General features: G+C 40.6%; 1 protein-coding gene across 2 annotated transcripts in view; it reads left to right on the forward strand.

Moving 5' to 3' along the window:
* The window catches only part of grap.L (GRB2 related adaptor protein L homeolog), a 39907-nt gene that overhangs the window by 11485 nt on the left and 6505 nt on the right, over positions 1–21917 (forward strand). For both annotated transcript variants that reach the window (XM_018236586.2, XM_041576935.1), the window contains exon 5: positions 17547–17715. In XM_018236586.2, coding sequence (XP_018092075.1) covers positions 17547–17715 — 169 coding nt within the window. The remainder of the gene's footprint in view (positions 1–17546; positions 17716–21917) is intronic.

Genomic DNA, 21917 nt, shown 5'->3' on the forward strand with positions numbered 1-21917 from the left:
ATCCTAAACAAACAGAGAGCATTCTACAGAATAAATAGTGTTATCGCTTGCACTATTGTGGCTAATCTATTGACAATAAACTGCTTCGGTACCTTTCCTTCTCCTTTAAAAAAGAATGGGCTGAGGAGCCCAGTAATATCTAGTTATTGCTCCCATGGAAGACCTGCTGGTGGCACATTGTCAGAGATTCTCTCCTGATGAAAACAAATTATGTGGCCCTTAATTAAGATCTACTTAACTTTGCCCTCACGTGTAAAGCGGAAACAAGAGCAGATAACATCATGACATGAGGCTGATAAATATAGCAGGACTTCTGCTTGAAAACAATGTACGAGCTGGCTGTAACTATTATCAATTTCAGTGATTCATTTCCATGTTGGCTAAAGTTACACAGCAAGATCAGCTTGAACATGATGAAGGTTAATTCATGTCCACTGGGAGAATAGCACATTAATGTGCCAGTGCCATCCTCCTCTGATGAGATTTTCTTACTTGCCTAAATTTTGGCCAGATATCAGTAAAGTAGGCCGATTGTAGCCCCCTTAAACCTGCTGGATAGACCCTGCCCTCTATTACCGATTAGATGGTCCGGGGAAAATTAAATATACAAGTGGCCTCTAAATGAGCTGCTCTGCATGTGGGGAACTGCCCTTGTATGTTCTGGCTCTGCTATCAGCTGGGCAGAAGGAACCACTGTACCACACACAGTGAAACCCCCATATTCCTTCTAGTGCTCATGCTTCTGGTCCTGGTTCTAATATACCCATTAGATTCCTAACAAGTGGCTCACAAGCAACATGTTGTTCACAAAACCTTTGGCTGTTGCTCCCAGTTGCATCAAAGCAGCTGCTTCTTTTTGAATTTCTGGCTTGGAGGCAAGTGTTGGTTGCACAAAAACCAGGTTTATGCCTAAATAGAAAAAAAAAAGGGAGAGGTTGTGGGAGCACTCCATGGCTTAATAAATAGAGCCTCCTGTATGTTGTCTGTCCACATAGGGGCTACCAAATAGCCAATCACAGCACTTATTTGGCTTTCAGTCTATAAAGCTCAGTGGTGTATGACTTGTGCTGTAATTAGGTTTCCAATGATCTCAGGTGCTTAGGATTGTATGGTTGATATGGGGGCTGCCCTCAAGCCCTGGAATCAGTAGTGTCTACTGCAAAAAGTAGCCTATCACTTGTCTGGCCACTATCTGGAGGAAGAAGCTGAGCTTACAGAATCCTATTTATATTCACATGCTGCTCATCTTAATCTCACCCAGTTCCTTCTGTTGTAGGGTAACATTACTATATGTGAGAAAGCCCCTGGCCTTTACTACAGTGTGAAAGTCACATTTTCCCCAAGAGACCTGCTTATCTTAAATTGTTACAATCGCTTCTTTGTTTAGCTTAAATTGTTACAAATGTTCCTAAGTGAACCATATTCTGGGGTCTCTGCCAAGAGCCAATTAAGTTTCAGGAACTTTGTATCTTTTTCTGGCCGTTCAGTGCAGGAGATTGAAGAGAAAGCCGGGACATTCTTGTAACAATCCGGGACTGCGTATTGAGCTTTCAAAATCGTGACTGTCCCGCGAAAAATGGGACAGTTAAGAGTTATAGATTGGCTGCTGATGTGCATGTGAATGTGATATCTAAAGGGACTTTAGATTGTAAACTCTGCTATAATCTCTGTAAGGTAACTGTTTTTGAGGACTATAGATTATTGACATAATGAGCCTTTGTAGCTTGTGCTTGTTTCAGTAACCTGAACTTCATGCCTCTTTCACCTTTAACAAAAAGCCATGGTGTAAGGCCTATAGACCTTTGGGCCTGCAGATAAGGTGTGCACACATTTGGCTACGGTGCACCAGGTTCAGACTGAGAATTAAATTAGGCCCTGGCATTTCAGGTACACAGAGGCCCACTCAGCCCACATAGAGGCCAAAACAGCCCCCACCAGCCCACTAAATACTGCCTTTCAATGGGACCTCATAGCAGCCCCTGTGGCATTTGCCAGAACCCACAGATTGCCAGTCCGGTCCTGCTGTGCACACTGTTAATGTACAGCAGCTTTTGTTATGCTACATGCCAATAAAACAGGGACATTAGAACCAGTTCTGTTGCACCAACAGCAAAGAGATTGGGCCTAACTGCTCCTCATTACCAAAACAGTAGGGCCCAGGACAGACCTCACGCCGTTGGGCCCTTTGATGTCATGTTTTATCATGTTGGATTGTGGCGTCAGCCGGCAGCCAGTCTCAACACGCACTGAATGTCTGACTCACTGATCAAACAACTTCATTCAAGCCATAGGGCAGAGAAGGAAGCGTGCGTTGCACAACTGCTGGAGGAAGATGGACCAGATTTATATCATAGATATCCGGGCAACCCAAATATGGCTCCATGTTGGGCAACACACTTTAAAAGGGACATCAAACTGACATCACCCTTTGGTTTGAGTTGCCACTGATAGACATTTGTGCTGACTACAGTGTCATGTTCTTTCTGTACAGTCTATGAGCCACTTTAAAGGGTTGTTATGTCTGTGCTATGCCTGCTCCCTGCCATTATTCCAGATTTTACAAGCCACACCCCTGCTGATGTCATCCCACCTTCTTGGCCACACCCCCTGCTGGTTTATAGTGGTTATCTTGAGAAATATATAATTAAGGGAATAGCCACTAATATCCTGGTATATCATTATATAGTTATCGTTATCCTCATCATTACATTAAACAAATAAAAAGGCATCATTATGTTGTATTTATTATATATTAATGATATCCGATAAATGCCAACTATGAGGAAAGGGGCGGGGCCTGTTGGCAGGAATTTTTTTATGCTACAGATCAATGACAGGGGGTGCTGGGAGATGTAGTCTATCAGCAGCTGAAGGTTGACGATACGTGAGTCAAGAAATGGGTGTGTTATACTGTGTTCACACCTATTTAAATGGGTTGTCCACACTTTAAATTAACTTTTAATATGATGCACAAAGTGATATTCTGAGACAACTTGCAATTGGGTTTCATTTTTTATTATTTGTGGTTTTTGAGTTATTTAGCTTTTTATTCAGTAGCTCTCCGGTTTGCAATTCTAGCAATCTGGTTGCTAGGATCTAAATTACCCTAGCAACCATGCATTGATTTGAATAAGAGACTGGAAAAGGAATACGAGAGGGCCTGAATAGAGAGATGAGCAATAACAATACATTTGTAGCATTGCAGAGCATCTGCTTCTTTTTAGATGGGGTCACTGACCCCCATTTGAAAGCTGGAAAGAATTGGAAGAAGAAGGCAAACAATTGAAGGTCAATTGAAAAGTTGCTTAGACTTGGCCATTATATAACATGCTAAAAGTTAACTTATAGGTGAACCAGTCCTTTAATACATTTCTGTATTGGACGCCAGTGGACAGAGGCATGGTGAATAACAATTTATCAAGAGAATAAACTGTTGCACGATTTTGATCTCCCCGGTGCCCGTGAGGACTGATGGCATCTGTTTGTGAAATATGTAGGATAAAGACTCAAGCCAATACCAACACAAATACCACCGAGTGCCAGAGTCAGAACTTATTCATGTTTTCATGTTTAGATCAACACAGGGTTGTTGTTTCAGGACGGCAGCCCGGATCACATGAGGCACAGACGAGCGGATGAAAGGGAGGTGTGGTGGCACTGTATGAAATGACCTTAGAAAATCCGGTCAGAGCCTCTCTCTGTATTGTGTGTTGTTAAGAGAACTCATAACGAACTTTTTGTTATGAATCCAGATCACTTCAGGAAGTAGCATGGCCACTCCAGCCTCCTGTTTTATCATAACAAAAACCACCTCTACTACAATCCTTCTTCTCTGGTATTCAGAAAGAAAGCACTGACCCACTGATACAACCACTGGTTCCCTAGCAACAGTTGATCGAATAGCATCGGCTGACATCTTGTCTCACTCAGCCTACTAACTTTCTTTTCCCTCACACCACAACCTCAGGCTTCTGTCACTGTCATATCAAACACACACAAATATGGCTGACACTGATAGAATAGCTACGGCGGCCATCTTGTCTCACTCAGCCTACTAACTTTCTTTTATCTCACACTGCAAACTCAGGCTTCTGTCACTGTCATATCAAACACACACAAATATGGCTGACACTGATAGAATAGCTACGGCGGCCATCTTGTCTCACTCAGCCTACTAACTTTCTTTTCTCTCACACCGCTACCTCAGGCTTCTGTCACTGTCATATCAAACACACACAAATATGTCTGACACTGGAAAAGACACTGCTCCAAAATCCCCCCACCCCCGGAAAGCCACCTCCACAGAACTGCAGGGGTCTAATCAGGTGAACCTGCACCCAGACCTGAAACCACATCTTCACCATCCTCACAACTACCTAATCCAATCTGCAACACTAACCCTAACTAACCCTAACCCATCGACAGCAACCTTATTATTATAATAAACCTGATTATACAGTAAAACCAAAAGGGGTGGAAAGATGGAAAGGGATACTCCTACTTCTCTAACTTTCCACCACCCTTACCCATTTCTGAATTTTTCTTCACACAACCCTCCCAATACCTGCTGCATGATGCTAATAAAAGCATCCAGGCTACTTCCAAACAATGGCAGACTGGGTTTACTAGGGCCCTTCAGACAGAGCAACATACAGGGCCCACTCAATTAGATGGAGGCAGTGCCTAATGGTATAGAGAATTATATATGCTTATAGTGGAAATAAGAAAGGAATAACACAGGTTGGGTTTTTACTAAGCTTTGATCCACTCTGGATTGTTACCCTGCTTACAAGGTAAACCAATGAACTGATCCTTTATGGACATTTTTCTTACCCTAGAACGTGTGAGCACTGGTCTGTAACATAGATAAAGCAATTAAATATCAAATGGATTTTCTTGTGAATAAAGCATGTCTGTGAAATACCCAACCTGTTCCACCAGCCAGCCAAAAATACTTCTATCAGGATTGCCAATACAAGGGCTGGGATCTGCTTGGGATAACACTTGCCACTTGGATCCATAAAACTGGGCCATCCAACCAGGATAGTTAGAAACTGGGAAGACCCAACGCCCAAAAAGAAAAGCTAGGAAATGAGGCAAGAACGTGAGTGATGACTGGGCTTGGTTGGGGGTGGTAGAGTTATGCCAATAAGCCACAAACAGGCTAAGTAAGCAAACGTGTTGTTGGTGAGTCACAACTCAGGTGCGTGTGATAGATCCACCGCCCTGCTTGGTCTGACTATGTTCCTGTCTCTAATCAACCTTCTAGCACTGGCTACTTTCTTAGCAGATGCAAAGGATCAGTGAAATTCAAACATTTTATTCAAAATTCATAATTTTTTTTGTAGGTTTTAGATGTAATGCAATCGAAAGCAGTATCTCCTTGTTCCCTTCTTTACTGCTGGTTCTGAACCTTGAATCATATAGTAGAAGCTGATTTTACCTTTTACAGTTTTGTGGAAAGTCCTGACTGCCTATATGCCCAGATTCTACTCACCCCTCCCCTCATTTATACATTCTGCACCACTCCTCTCGTAGTCTAACTGCACCATTACCCCCTGCCTGGCAAATTTAGTGAACCAGATGATGGGATAAGGCTAGAAGAGATAATTACTCCATTTCTTCTGTGCAGGTAACCCCTATTTATACCCCTAAAATAGGGAAAGAAAAGGGTGTGGTTTGCGTGTGATGTGGCATGGCCAAAAAACTAACTAACCTGGATTTTGTGCCCTAATGTCTCTGTGCATCATAGCAAAAGGGTGCCCAAGTGTCAGTGATTCCACAGGGTATAGGGAATCCATATACAAGGTCAATGGATGAGCCTTTAGGAAGCCTTGGCATCTGGTTGGCAGTTGCTGGGAAATCATACGTTTTTCTAATATTCTTTGGTTAATGCAAGTTAGACAAGGAATAGCTGCCAAGCAAATATATCCTTGCCAATGAGTTCAAAATTGCTGCCAGCAGTACATGGAGCACATTGCATGTGTTCTATCTTGCTTCTGAATCTTCTTGGTTCTGCAGTGACCCAGCAGCACCATACAGAGACCAGCTATGCCATGATACATGCCCGTGTGTCCTGGCTAGTTCACTATTTCTCTGCAAGGCTACTATGTTATTGTTATTGCTACTTTGTATTGCTTACATTTCTATTTAGGCTTCCTCCCATTCCTCCCCTATCTGTCATTTAAACCACTGCCTGTTTGTTAGGGTAAATTAAACCCTAGCAAGCAGGTAGCTACTGAAATTTGAAACTTGAGGGTTGCTGAGCACTGTCTTTCTGCGTCATGTCAAATGTTAAATTAAAGGTAAACGAATTTAAATGGTATCCTATTTATTTTTTTATATTTTAACAGATTCATTTTTCATGATTAGGAACATTTTTTTTCACTTTCCCTTGAAGTTTGGGGAAAAAACTAAATCTTACACCTCTGAGGGGAATCAATTTTTTTAAGCTGGGTCATGCATGGAAATATTTTTGATACAGTTTTGTTAAAATTCTTTATAAATGGGAAAGTGGAATACAGCCTATTCAGCCTACTTCAATTTTTTAAATACATTTTGATTGGTCTTTCTTTATTCGAATGTCAAAGTTACGGGAGTTAAAAAAAACTACCATTACTTCGAAATTCGACCCTTGATAAATCTGCCCTGTATTGTAATTGCTACTTTTTATTACTCAACTTTCTATTCAGGCCTCTCCTATTCATACTCCAGTCTCTTATTTAAATAAATTCATGGTTGCTAGGGTAATTTGGACCCTAGCAACCATATTGCTGAAACTGCCAGCTGGAGAGCTGCTGAATAAAAATCGAAATAACTCAAAAACTACAAATAATAAAAAATGAAAACCAACCAACACCTACTCTCATACCTGAAGGGGATAGAAGAGAGCAATATATATATATATATATATATTTATCAAGGCCCTAATGTGGGTCGAAACGTTGGATGCACAAGTTTGAAAAATAAAGAAATTTTTGGTTCACTAACCAAGGTGTGCGGGTCCTCTTGAACTCTACATAAATACTTTGACCCAGCACCCACGTTCATGGAAGACTGGTTTAGAGTGCAAGCGTCTGATTCAGGTTATATATATATATATATATGTGTGTGTGTGTGTGTGTGTTGCTGAGGAGTCAGCACACTCTGTAACTCTGTAACTCTCCGAACCCCCGAATCCTTTGTGAAAGATTCGGCCTGATACCGAACTGAATCCGAACCCTAATTTGAATATGCAAATTAGGGATGGGAAGGGGAAAACATTTTTACTTCCTTGTTTTGGGACAAAAAGTCACGCGATTTCCCTCCCCACCCCTAATTTGCATGTGCAGGTTCGGCGGGGCAGAAGGATTCGGCCAAATCTGAATCCTGCTGAAAAAGGCTGAATCCTGGCTGAATCCCGAACCGAATCCTGCATCCCTATTTGTATAAAATGGAGTCTATGGGAGACAGCCATTCTGTAATTCTGAGCTTTCTGGATATCGGGATCAGGATAAGGGATCCTATACCTGTACAACAATTGGTTATGGACCTCTGGTAACTTGATTGACAAGTTTGAGTGCGGGCTTTTGGTACTGTACTTTTGGTACAATTATATATATATATATATTATATATATATATATACACACCTATACATGCTCCTGGGCAGGGGTCACATGGGGGAGTCCTGTCTAACGCACTTAATACTAACAGAAAGAACACTTATCCTTACAGGGCTGCGCAATATGTTGGCTCTATAAAAATACACGGTAATATTAATAATAATAATCCTTGTTGGGGGCTGCCTGAGCTCTCCTACAGTTCCTACACACATACAGGGGCTTTATTCTGGGTGGAGGGGCTTTAAATCCCCTTTACACAGGATACTCTTTCCCTTTAAATAGCATAGCTGACGAGGAAAGATATTTAAAGGACAGGCCTGCAGCAGTCTATTATTATATCATAAAATCTATCTTTACACTTTATGTAGGACCTAGTGCCTTTGGTTTCAGTGCTACCATGTAATATGCATTTTATAGGGGCCCACAGTCTTATAATAAAAGTGAGGCCTGGCTACCCTACCCATGTGGCAGACCCCTCCTCTGGTTACATAATATTTAATTTGAGAGTCAGCATTAATCCAGCTGCGTCACTATCTCCTTATTTAACCAGCAAGGTAGTTAATTACAGTACAAGCGACCCATTAACTGGGCAGTGTCTGTGCAGAAAAGGCTTGTGGGCCGGCACCCCAGCTGTGTCTAACCTAGAACACGTGTCCATTTCTGATGCCTCATTCTGGGATTACCCAATGGGTTGTACCTCTCTGTTGCTGCTGTAAAAGGGGGATTTGCTTTATATATAGCTGAGCATGGCCTTTGTTATTACGGATAAACTGCTTATAAAGAGCTTTTTGCATTCTTACGGCAGGAATATGGGAGGCGGCTGTCGTTGTTTTTGTTTTACTACAGTAAGAACCTTCTTTGAGATCAGATATTGGCACATTCGGTGCCAGCTGGCACACATGAGTTTCACACTAAGCTGGTAACCACAGGTTGGCATGGTAAATCCTTAAATGGTTCCTTGGAGCATTTTATAGTTGGTACTTTGGTTCCAGGGCTGGGACTGGTCCCCTGAGGTGACAACTACCATAAAGTAACATCTACCCACTTCTCTAGCCCCACATTACTGCCCAACAGTGACCAGGATTGCTCAGTCTGAAGGCCATTTAGAGTGAGAACCTTCTAGATATTCCTGAGAGCCCAACGAGGAGGTCCGTTTGTATGAGATCTACTTGTTTGCTGCACTAGATATTCTTGGCACTATGACTGAATGGAGGATACAACAATATGTCCATGTATCTGTATGTAACACTGTTATGGGCTAAGGAAGGGCCCTGAACAAAGGTTGGTCTTACAGGGGTTTCTTCAACTGAAACAGTCTAACAACCACTGACCTAAAGGAAGACTGTAGTTGTGTTTGCCCCATCACACATGGGGCTCATTTATAAAGACCGGGTTTATTTGCACCTGGGCAGTAACCCATAGCAACCAATCAGTGAGTGGCTTTTTTCAGCCAGCTGCAGGTTCAACAATGAAAGCAGGCCTCTGAATGGTTGCCATGGGTTACTGCCCAGGTGCAAATTTGCCCAGTGTTTATAAATGAGCCCCACTCATGTGTCAATGCTGGGGTACACACATAAGGAAAATACTCTGCGGAGGGGGGATGATAAAGGTGATGATGTATAATACAGGACTGCTACAAACACTTGCATCTGATATGCTGGGCCAGAACATGTTACTTTATGGTTTATCACAAGAAAACTTATGGGTGAGATTCAATTTGAAACGAAAATACATTTTTGTCCTAGTTTTTCCCATAGACTTCAACAGAGTTAACATAGTAACATAGTAAGTAAGGTTGAAAAATGACACATGTCCATCAAGTTCAAACTTTTAAGACTGGATATAACCTGCCTAACTGCCAGTTGATCCAGAGGAAGGCAAAAAAAAAAACCATCTGAAGCCTCTCCAATTTGCCTCCAAGGGGGGAAAAATTCCTTCCAGACTCCAAGGGGCTAATTCACTAAGGTGCGAAGTGGTGAACGCTGGCGAAAATTCGCGTTAAGTAAGTTCGATACTTCGCCTATTTACTAATTGGCGCTGCCGAAAATAGACTCTAGCGAAATTTCGCACTCTAACGCCAGGCGAATTTTCGCCAGGGCTAAAAATCGTTAATACACAAATTCACTAAGAAGTTGATTTTACTGAATGTTACCTCTTACGCCAAACTTGCCTTTGCCAGCTTAGACCTGCAATAGAAGTGCAATAGAGTAGATAGGACTTCAAAATTTTTTCTAAGTCCCAAAAAACGCTGGCATATTTTCTATTTTCATGGATGATAGGCTGCAAAAGGAAGAAATTTTTTTTTGGGTACCCTGCTTCCCCCCTACTTTTCATAACATAAGGCACATAAACTATACTCTGGGCACATGTGTAGGGCAATAAAACATCTCTATTTGCATTTATTAAGGTTCCCTGGGCTTGTGTAGTTTTATGTATTAACTGTAACATATACGTCCATTCAAACTTTAAGTTACTGCCGTATGCAAATTCCCCTTCGCTAGCGCAACTTCGCTTTGCCTGGTGAATTTTCGCTAGCGCAACTTCGCTACCTTTCGCTGAGCGGAACTTTGCATCTTAGTGGATTTGCAGAGCGCTGGCGAAAATTCACCAGGCAAAGTGCTCCGCAGGTTAGGGAATTTGCCCCCAAGATGGCAATCAGACCAGTCCCTGGATCCACTTATACTATCAGTCTATCTTCCATAACCCTGTATTCCCTCACTTGCTAAAAAGCCATCCAACCCCTTCTTAAAGCTATCTAATGTATCAGCCTGTACCACTGATTCAGGGAGTGAATTCCACATCTTCACAGCTCTCACTGTAAAAAACCCCTTCCGAATATTTAGGCGGAACCTCTTTTCTTCTAATCGGAATGGGTGCCCTCTTGTCAGCTTGAAGGACCTATTGATAAATAAAGCATTAGCGAGATTATTATATGATCCCCTTATATATTAATAAATACTGTGAGAAACAGTATGATGTTCGGCTTTTCTCATTGAATACCATGTGGCTTTATGCGAAAATCTGGAATTGAATTAGGCGTTAAACACTTCTCATTAAATTGATTCTGGGCCATTATGTCTATGAGTCAGACTTGTGAACCATTTATTAGTTTACAATTAATTGTGCACCTCATTTTAATTACTACTAAGTGCCAAAAAAGTTCCGGATCAAGGACACCCACAATACGAGGAACGCACGACTGTCCCCAAAGATGTCTAAATAAAAATAGGAATTTTAGAAAGTCTCATGTGCCCACACACACACACAGCAAGACTGTTAAGGTGTAAACATTTAATAGATTTTAAGAGATCTAAAATCTAAAAATAAAAATGCCTAGAAATACTACTGTATCTATACTGCACCAGGCCAGAGGTTCAGCAGCCCTATCACAGTAATGATCTAGGCCTTCAAAGTTGTCCCCAGCAGCTCCCCATCTTGGATCTTGTTAGTGCATCTTTTTTATGTCAGTGGCACTGCACATGCTCAGTGTGGGCTGCTGCTGAGGAGCTGAGCTTAGGGGTAGTGGGAAATCATCAAGCAGAAATTGAGGTTCCATCTGTCATAGAAGCTGATGCTACAGGACATATTAATAAAGGAGACATAACCCTGTAATCTTGTAGGCAGCAATGAATATTATATGGTGCTGGTTTTTCTCTAGGCGAAACATTATAATCTTCAAGAATGTCCCTTTTATTGGTCCTCCCTTTAGATCTGCTACTGTCCCTGTTTCAAATTAGGGGTGGGCTAGTCCTAGTGGCCCTGCCAGAAACCCAGAAGGAGGGGGACAGCCATTCCTTCTATATTTAAAAGAGTTTTACTGGCCCGTTCTTGTTTTTTACACAGTATCCTTTAATCAATTCTGATGCAGAGTGCACTGGTTTCTGTGCCGACATGTCATGTAAATAATTAATCGGCCTTGTATTGTGAATATTTTGTCTATAATGTATTATAAATTAAAGGGGAACAATCGTGAAAATGAAAATTTGATATAAGCTTCAGCATACTGAAATAAGAAACTTTCTAAATACAATCAATTAAATATTCTGTACCGTTTCTGAAATAATCAAGTTTATCTTCACTATTTCTCTCTCGGCATCTGTTTCTCTTCATTCTGTCTTCTTGCAGGAGTTGGGTGTCAGATATACATTGACAGTTAGATCCAATATATCTTATAGGAGGGCTCCTTTTGCCTAGAAGATGTATCAGAGCTCACTCTATTAAAATTACCAGACATCATGTCTCTCTACATGCAGGATTTGTGCAAAAGGCAGTTATTTTGTTAGATTTTGTTTGTTCTGGAATCAGTTATTTGAGTGAGCTCTAATACATCTGCTAGGAAAGGAAGCCCCCCTATAAGATATATTGGATCTAACTGTCAATGAATATCTGACACCCAACTGCTGCATGAAGAGAGAATGAAGAGAAACAGATGCTGAGAAAGGGATAGTGAACATAAACTTGATTTAAAAAATGATGTAAAATATTTAATAGATTGTATTTAGAAAGTTTCTTATTTCAGTATATTAAGGGGCCAATTCACCAAGCTCGAGTGAAGGATTCGAAGTAAAAAAACTTCGAATTTTGAAGTGTTTTTTGGGCTACTTCGACCATCGAATGGGCTACTTCGACCTTCCACTACGACTTCGACTTCGAATCGAAGGATTCGAACTAAAAATCGTTAGACTATTCGACTATTCGATAGTCGAAGTACTGTCTCTTTAAGAAAAAACTTCGACCCCCTAGTTCGCCATCTAAAACCTACCGAACTCAATGTTAGCCTATGGGGACCTTCCCCATAGGCTTTCCTACATTTTTTTGGTCGAAGGATAATCCTTCGATCGTTGGATTAAAATCCTTCGAATCGTTCGATTCGAAGGATTTAATCGTTTGATCGAAGGATTATTCCTTTGATCGCTCGATCAAACTATTTGCGCTAAAATCCTTCGACTTCGATATTGGAAATCGAAGGATTTTAATTCCCAGTCGAATATCGAGGGTTAATTAATCCTCGATATTCGACCCATGATGAATTTGCCCCTAATTGTCATTTTCAAGAAAGTGACAGCATGTGCTGGGAATCAGCAGAAAAGAAGATGGGGGGGCTACTGGGGCATCTTCAGAGGCTCAAATCTTCCCTGATAAAGGACTGTGAGCTGGTATAGAACCCCCAAACATATGGTGTAGCATTTCTAAGTTATTAAGCTTTAGTTCTCCTTTATAGGGGCATGTCATCATTTTTAGTTTTATCTGTGAATTTGTCTAATGGAAATACCTACCAGCCATTGTTTTCAGGCTGACTGCTCAGAATCTAACTTGTCACAACTAGTGATGGGCAAATTTATTCGCCAGGCGCGAATTTGCTGCGAATTCTCGCAATTCGCCGCTGGCAAATAAATTTGTGAAACCGCCAGCGAATATGCGCCGATGACAAAAAAACAGACGATGGCGTTAAAAACAGACGCCAGTGTCAAAAATGAGACTGGGTGCTGTTTTCGAGGGAAATTAGCAGATTTTTCGGCGAAGCGAAACGCCACAAATTTGCCCATCACTAGTCACTTCCCTTGTCCTCCCAGTGTAATAATCCCCTCCAAAGGAGTAAGAAAGGGGCACAGCCTGGGCACCATGTGATTGGCCAAAAGGCCACTTTCTATTTCAGATTCAATAAATCGGTGTCAGTGTAGCTATTCCCAATGCAGGTTGGCCCTACAGAGAACACAGAACACATTCATTTCAAAACTCCCATTGGGCCCAGGTGTCAGTGGGCCTCATGCTGCTAAACATTTGGCTTATTTCATGGCCATTTTCTATTTCTAAGAGAATATAGAGACTAAATAGATGGAATAATAGATTATAGTATGTAAAGAAAGATACTAGTAGAATAGACGTTGAGTGAGGATAGGAAGAAAATAATATTTAGAGTGGGACCCTGGTCTAAGGGTTTTTGGGTGGGCCCTGCTCTAAGGGTTTATGGTGGGCCCCTGGTGTCCCAGTCCGACACTGCCTGCCTCTGCCATTACGGGTGTTTAAATCATTCCATTAATGTGAAATATTTACTGTCGCTTGTAACACAACCTGTTCCCATCATCATTATCAGTTAATGCCTCTTGTGATAACAAATAGTTTTGTGTATGACCAGCCTTCAGTATATACGTTGCAATTACCGGGTGGCTTTCATTCCTCCTGTTTCATTCATCACAACCGACCTACTGAATATCAATGGCCAAACAGGTGCATAATAACCCATAGGAACAATATATAATGTAATATATATCTCAATACTATGGAATGGGTGTCATTATCTGGCAGTCATTGTTTATCAAGCATAAAGGAAGTCATTAATTTTATTGATCAACATTATATGATGTATTGATGTCTATTTAGATTTTCACGTGTCTTTTGCTCCACGTTTGCTCCATTTCTAAAAGGGGCCATAGATGTTACAATTTCGATCTTTCCTGGAAAGATTGTTCATTTCAATACATAGGGGGTTATTTATCAAGGTCAGAATTCATCTCAGTATTTCTAAGTTAGAAATCTGAGCAACTCCAGTTGCCCAAATGGACCTTATTTATGAAGAAAAAGCCAGAAAAAATAGGGATCGGGCAAACTCCGGAGCTTTCCCCGAAAACTCTGAATTGTTTGTGGTTTCTGCACAAAAAACTCTGAAAACAACTAAAAAAATCATAGTTTTCTGAGTTTTTTGCGCAGAAGCCACAAACTCAGTGGATTTCGGTACGGACATCAGCGCAGACACTGGGACCTTCCCCACTGACAGGACCTCGAGAGCTTTTAGATGCCAGGGTTTCGGAGTTTTTAGACTTTAATAAATCTCGAAAATTTTGTAGTTTTTTTTTTCCTCTGAAAACTACGAAATATGAGAGTTTCCGATAAATAACCCCCATAGTGTAGAGCTGAATCGTTAGATATACAGGAAGAAACAATAGAATTCTACCTTTATCTGATGATTCAGCACGAACAATGGGCGATGTTTGGGTGTCTTCAAAGGCGCCTGTTCAAAATTTTCTGGGCAGCCCGATCGACGAGCCGTCCGATATTCAAGTCTTCTACCGATATCAGTCACTCGTCTCCCATCATACACGCACCAAATATCATATGAAGATTAGTTTTGTACGATATTATTGGTGCGTCTATGGCCACCTTAAGAATCTCCTTAAAGGGGTGGTTCACCTTTAAGTTAACTTTTAGTATGTTATAGAATGGCTAGTTCCAAGCAACTTTTCAATTGGTCTTTATTTGTTATAGTTTTTGAATTATTTGCCTTCTTCTTCTGACTCCTTCCAGCTTTCAAATGGGGGTCACTGACCCCATCTAAAAAAACAAATGCTCTGTAAGGCTGCAAATTTATTGTTGCTACTTTTTATTACTCATGTTTCCATTCAGGCCTCTCCTATTTATATTCTACTCTTTTATTCAAATCAATACATTGTTGTAGGGTCATTAGGACCCTAGCAACCATATTGCTGAAATTGCAAACTGGAGAGCTGCTGGATTAAAAGCTAAATAACTCAAAAACCACAAATAATAAAAAATGAAAACCAATTGCAAATTGTCTCAGAGTATCACTCTCTACATCATACTAAAAGTTAATGGTGAACAACCCCTTTAACAAAACATTATCAATATGGGAGTGCAACTGCCGTCAACTTTTGGGTTTTCTTCAGGGACAATCAATATTTAGCACTTTGGGAGCAGTAGAACTATATTTCCCATTTCTTTGGAAAAGGGATGATGGGAGCTGTAGCCGTACCAGACCTGGGGAGTTTAAGGTTGACTTAATTATTGACTTAATGGACTACTAAATATTCCTGCAGAATTGAGTGTAGGACAAGTGAATGTCTTTGGGGTCTTGGTTCTAAGGAATATCTCTTTATATAGGCTATAAGAATACTTTGGCAGTTGCCGCTGATGTGGAGAGATCCATTTTTGACCCTATTTAACTGGTCATTCTTTCATGGACAGTTAAATGGTGCCGTTTGTCTATTATTAAATCCCCAGACATCTTTGAAGCATATTGGGCTTGATACCTGTTTCGACATCCAGCAGCAAGATACGGCACAGCTCACTGGCACTGGATGCAGAGCTCCTACTGATTGGGTTGGACGCCAAGTGATTATTTCCCAAGCACAGTGTCTTTTTCCTGAGAAGGGGAGAGTTTTATGGCAATGTTTAAATGGAATACCTTCAGTAGATTGAAGGAGAGGCTCTGTGTTTTTGGCATCCACCCAATATTATTTTTCTATATGGAATGGGGTTGAAATCATTCATATGCACATAGGGTGTTGTTTTATTATAGGCATACCAACTAACTCTCATTAATTACAGTTTAATTTCATATATGGAACTAGCATATGTAATATGTGGCATATCTGGAAGTCTTTAGCTGAGAGTCACTTGGCAACTTCTCGCCCGTGTCCTTCTCACTGAAGGCAACGGAGGGCCATGTGGGACATCTTTTATGTTTCCGCTAAAGATGGCAGCAAACATGCTTTAGATATGATTCAGGGAAATTAAATTAAAGCTCATTCCGTACATTAAAATAATGGGACTTATCTTTTGAAGCAGATGGATGGGCACTTGTCTAAGTGAGACCTGGCCAAATGCCCCTTTTACTAAAGCAATCCACTTGGAGATGCTTTCTGATGTTTCCCATGTTGCATAAGCCAACATTGAGGGGCTTACTTCTCAAATCCACCTTCATGTCCTGGATCTAAGCTAGTTCTAGGTAGGAGATAGGTCCACCTAAAGCTGGCCATCCACATACAGATAGTATCATTAGATACAATTATTTTTGTATTTAATTATCATTAGATACAATTATCATTAGATGCAATTATTAGATACAATTATTTGGGATGCATGTTTTCATGGATGATTGGGCAATACATTCTTATACCTTAAATACCTGTTGTCTGTCAATGCCGTTTAATTTGACAATTACAGTAGAATTTTAGAGACAAAGCACAACGTTTCTTGTGGGTTCTTGACTGTTTTTTTTACACTCATGAACAGCCTTCCGGCCTGTCTTTCCTTTGAACGTAGAACAGTCTTCAAGTTAATGATCGTTCTTTGTACAATTAGACGATGGAGACCATGACTAAGTGCCTATAGGGCATGAAATGCGTAGGGCCATTGGAGATGTTTACTAATTTTTAATTGTATTTAAATAAACAGTATATTTTATACTGGTGGATTTCCTGGAGTGCCTGGAGGCCCCATCTGATGATGATCATATACCGGACAACTGGCTGTATGATCATTCATCAGTTATCCAATAACTATAGCCAGATTAAGGTGAAAAAATCCAGAGTAAAAAATCCATCTGAAAGAGTTCATGGCTGACTCGCAGTTATGAGAAGGGTCCCTAATTTTTTTTTAGATGACCAAGTAACCCTTCCCAAGCCCTACACGAAAGCATCTAATATTCTTCTCATATGTCCAACAATAAATGACTGTACAGCAGAGGCATCCTATACAGTAACCCTTTGGCTCGTCAGCTATGGTTTAAATTTGTCAAGCTCTTAACTACGGCAAATAAACTGACAGGTGGAATACAATACAAACTGTCTGCCACTGAAGGAAATGCAAATGACAAAGCCCAGACACAGACAATACGTGCTTGGAGGACAAATACACGACAGAGGGATAATTAGAGCCGACAGAACATAAACACTTGATTAAAGTGTTCAATGGGAACGTTCTGTTTTGATCGAGAGTAAAGAGATAAAACACAGTACTAGAAGAAAAACAGATCTGGTGACCTTTTATTAAATTAAACACCATGAAGGTTTGGGGTTTCAGTCCAACTGACTTACTGTATGTGTGAATTATGTTTATATCAGATTTGTTTATACTGGTCAAGTACTTGTAGATGCCATCACCATGTTTAAATTTGTACATCACTAGTATCTCATTGTTTCTGCAGCTATGGGCACCACGTGCAACATTTTAAGGTTCTGAGAGACGATGAGAACAAAGGCAAATACTACCTGTGGGAGGCCAAATTCAACTCCTTGAACGAGCTGGTGGACTACTATAGAAGATACTCGATTGCCAAGTACCACCAGGTCTTGCTTTGTGATGAAGATGAGAAGGTAGGGGTGGGTTTAAAAAACAACATTGTCACCTTTTTGGCCTGTAAGTCGCCTATCAATGTTATAATTGTTGAGCAGGTAGGAGTCTAGTCAACTTAGCCAGGTGTAGAATGTTTCAAAATTAATTTTTAGAATGCTGCCATAATATTCTACATGACTCCAATAGGAGTAATTAGATATGTTACTGGAAACACAGTGCAATACAGAATATGCTTATTATCTTGATCTCTTAAGGACTTGCCACTATTAGCTTTGTCTTTGCTATCATTGTTTGACCACAGTCTTCCTTACCAGCATTCCATTCTATATTACCTATTACCCAATAGTAATCCATGGTTTTACCTCTCTCTCTGGATATGTTCCTGATTTTTGAACTGGGCAGCTTCTTGGAATTATTATCCCTCTCATCAGAATTCAGTTCTCAGTGTCTGCTGCCACTCCATAAAGTATTGTTTCTTACAAGGAACTTTTATGGAGATTTTTTGGCAGACTACACTGAATTAAAAGGCCACATATCTAGACCTACGGAGGCATCCTAGGTCTCACTCTATAAGAGGTAATGGCTTGAAAACATGCATTTAGTTCAACCCATGACTCTTGACTCAAATTTGGACTGGTTTCCCTACCTCTAGAGCAGGGGTCCTCAACCTTTTTTACCCATGAGCCAAATTCAAAAATAAAAAGAGTTGGGGAGCAAGAAAAACTTCCTGGGGTGCCAAATAAAGCTGTAATTGGCATAATTTTCCTGCTCTTATAAAGATATAGCCCTCGTCTTTCTGACAATGTGATCTACTCAGATAGGAAACAGGTGTGGTGGAGAGGTAGCCTGCTCTTTTATTTACAGTCTTCTACTTCCCCTTTCATATTCCGTAACAGTGGAAATACAGTTGCTGATGTCATGAAATTTTATCGTGCAAGACTCATAGTGAATTTAGTTTTTTTTTTTTGCTTGGAGGAGAGAATGGGGGGATTAAAGATTGTAAGCTCTTGTAAACAGCACCAATCATACTAATTAATACTGTAACCCTTGTGTGTTTGTTAATGTCCACTGTATGTAATTGTAAAGCTCTGCAAACCTTTTTATTAAGAAATATTGATACAATGAAGCTAATGGTAGCGGGGCCATTGCAAAACTGCGGGACCAAAATGATTCATAGACTGTTATCAAACTTTGTGCCAGATTCAGTTCAAGGAAAAATGCATATCTTAAGGTTTATCACGGGAAAACATGGAAACATCCGGAGCTCAATCAGGAGAATAGTTTTTTTTCTTCAAATTGATATATTATAGCAAAACAAACTGTGTAATTTTAACAAAGCCTAATTAGATTCTTCATTTAAAGAGGAAGTATCCCCTTTTAAGAAGGGGTTCTCTTCAGGAGGAAGTTTTATATTATTGTATGAGCAGAACATTTTCAGCTAGAGCTGGACCAAATAGTATTGACGCCCTCTAGAAATGCGTGGGCCAACCTAACCCGCTTAGTGCTATCCCAGCCACAACCGAACTTTTAATGATGTTTTTAAGCCCTTGCTTGACCCGCCTCCTTCAATGATGGTACAGATGGGCGGGACCATCACTGGAGGGGCAGGGAATAAGTACATAAGGTAACAATGCCAGGGCCTATTCCGAATCCAAGTTCAAGGATGGGACCCCCTCCAAGTTCTTACCTGCAGACTTTCATGCAATGGGTGTGGTGACTCTCACAGGCCTACTGGAGGGTCTACCAGGCTTGGGTTCATTTTACTAAGGACCATACTGCTGTTAATACAAAGGTACAGTTAACTGATTGCTACAAATTACATTATTACACAAATCTTACCAGTATCAGTACCCATAGGTATTGGGATAGTATATGTAGGCAGGCTTTATGAATCAGTTCTTACTGATGGGAGCCTTCCTTCAGAAAAACCAACACCGGCAGCAAACCACTGTGCGGTTGAATGTAAGCTGAAATAACTCACATGTACTGAACCTAAACTTGATCTGTTAACTTCATAAAGATACATTTCTGAGGTATACACAATAATAATGGCATAACATCGGCATGACAGTTCCCCTTTGCTCACTCTACCTCTCTCTTGTACACACAGTGCTGTGCATAACAACATTCCTTAGATAAAGCAGTTTATAAATTATACTGGGGCAATTTCAAGCCTCCAATTCCCGTGCTGCAATAATGATATAAAAGTGCCCTGCTATAATTGCCCTGTGATAGACTCTTTATATGTACAGATGCCAAGGGCAGAGTCTAATGAAGGCTTCAAATACAAGTCATTAACTCCTCATGTTATTATCTGACAGAGAATCAGCAGTCGACTCGGCATTATGCAAACCACAAGCAGCAGTAAAACGCTAGCTAGGAGGTGTTTATTCACAGCTAGAGCAGTAATAGTTATTTGAAAATGGCAAGTAGAGTCCTGAGATAATGTTGATTTGGTAGATAAACATTCTATGACATGAACAGGAGTCCATATGTTCTCGTCGCACAACATATAAATAATGCAATAATTATGATGGATGTGATGCTCTTATGCTCCAGCTTTGGTGGAAGAAACCTCTCAATATCTTCTGGAAGTCTACTCTGTGGACATAAAAAGCCACTAAATTCTTTGAGGCACCAAAGGCACAGAACTTCTGTGTATTTTAGTGGTAGCTCTGGAAAGATCTTCTCCATATCTCATAGGATAAGAACATCTTCAACAAGTCTATGCTGTGGCGGTAAAGGGAAACTATATCCTTTAAGGCTAAGTACCAAAGGCACAGAAATGCTGTGTATTTAATAGTACTTCTGCTAAGACCTTCTTCTTAAGTCTGGTTCTCCATACCTCTGTATTCTCGGAGTTTGTTTTCAGTTGAACCCTCTGTGGTGGCATCTCATGGCATATGTACAATAGGAAAAGAATATCTTCAGCAGGTCGATGTTGCGGGGATGACAGGCAACTAAATCCTTTGAGGGTTGGGCACCATAGGCACAGGACTACTGTGTAGTTTAGTGGTACCTCAACCAATACTTTCTACTTCAGGCTACTTCTTCATACCTCAGTACACTCCCAGTTTGTTTTCAGTTGAACATTCTGTGGTAGAATCTCACAAGACATGTAGAACAGGAGACATAGGAATGCTGACATGCCCAAGAAGGCAGTTATGGAAAAACAGAAGGCACAGTCGGGGTGCAGTTCTTTGCTACCACAAATGTAGTATGTATAGCATCCATAAGTATCCTTCACAGGCCTAATCTCAGGTTATCTAATGGACCTGCTGTCTGATACACAGCACAGTCTGCCATATGAATGGTCCTGGACCATTGACATCACAAGAACTGTGTGGTCTTTTTCAGGTTATCCAACTGAAAGTTCTTTTCTGGGTGATCACAACCAGACATTCTGTATTGGACTTGGATCATTCAGGCATGTATCATTAGATACATCCTCTGTCTATCTAGTAGAAAGTCTAAATACTTTTGTGAATACCGAGTGTACAACACATTTCTCAATGCACTTTGGCACTTTTATAATGTCAAATGATCAATGATTTCTTACTTGCTGTGCTTCATATAAAAAGAATTATGAAACAAAAAAAATAAAGCAACTGATCAATCAAAAGGACCTTGGAAGCCTTTGAAGGCAGGTATCATTAGATACACCCTAACCCCTTCAGAATGTGTATAAAGAGCTGTTTCTTCAGTTAAGGAGTTTTAGATGCCCTCAAGGCACCGCCTTGAAGAAGTTAATTCAGTTTCTGTAGTATAAGAGGGAACTGCATAGGCTCCGATTTGAGATGATATTTGGTCTGGGGATCATAAATCAGCCTGATTTGGCCTACCACCTGGAAGGCAAAAATCCCCTTATTTGTAAACCTTGCAAAAACAATGGATTTCCAGGGTATGGTCTCCTGTACCCCAAATCCCAACAACTGCTTGCTGGGAATTTAAAAAATTGGCACTCTCCTCAAGTAAAACAATTGCTGGCAAGCGTCTCCATTATCAAAGAAATACCTTCTCTATCTTTGTCTTTGAAGTAGGGAGATACTTGCCTAACAGCAATCATCGGCCCGATAGCAAGCAATTCAGCTTGATTAAAAACAAATAACACTCCCATCTCTCTCACAATGGCTCGTATTATTAGCTTTGCCTACACAAATGGACTATTGCAAATATCCTTGTGAAAGAAGGCCATACTGAAAATAAGACTTGTTTTATGGCT

This window comes from Xenopus laevis, chromosome 9_10L (assembly GCF_017654675.1).
Source record: "Xenopus laevis strain J_2021 chromosome 9_10L, Xenopus_laevis_v10.1, whole genome shotgun sequence".
Taxonomy (NCBI): domain Eukaryota; kingdom Metazoa; phylum Chordata; class Amphibia; order Anura; family Pipidae; genus Xenopus; species Xenopus laevis.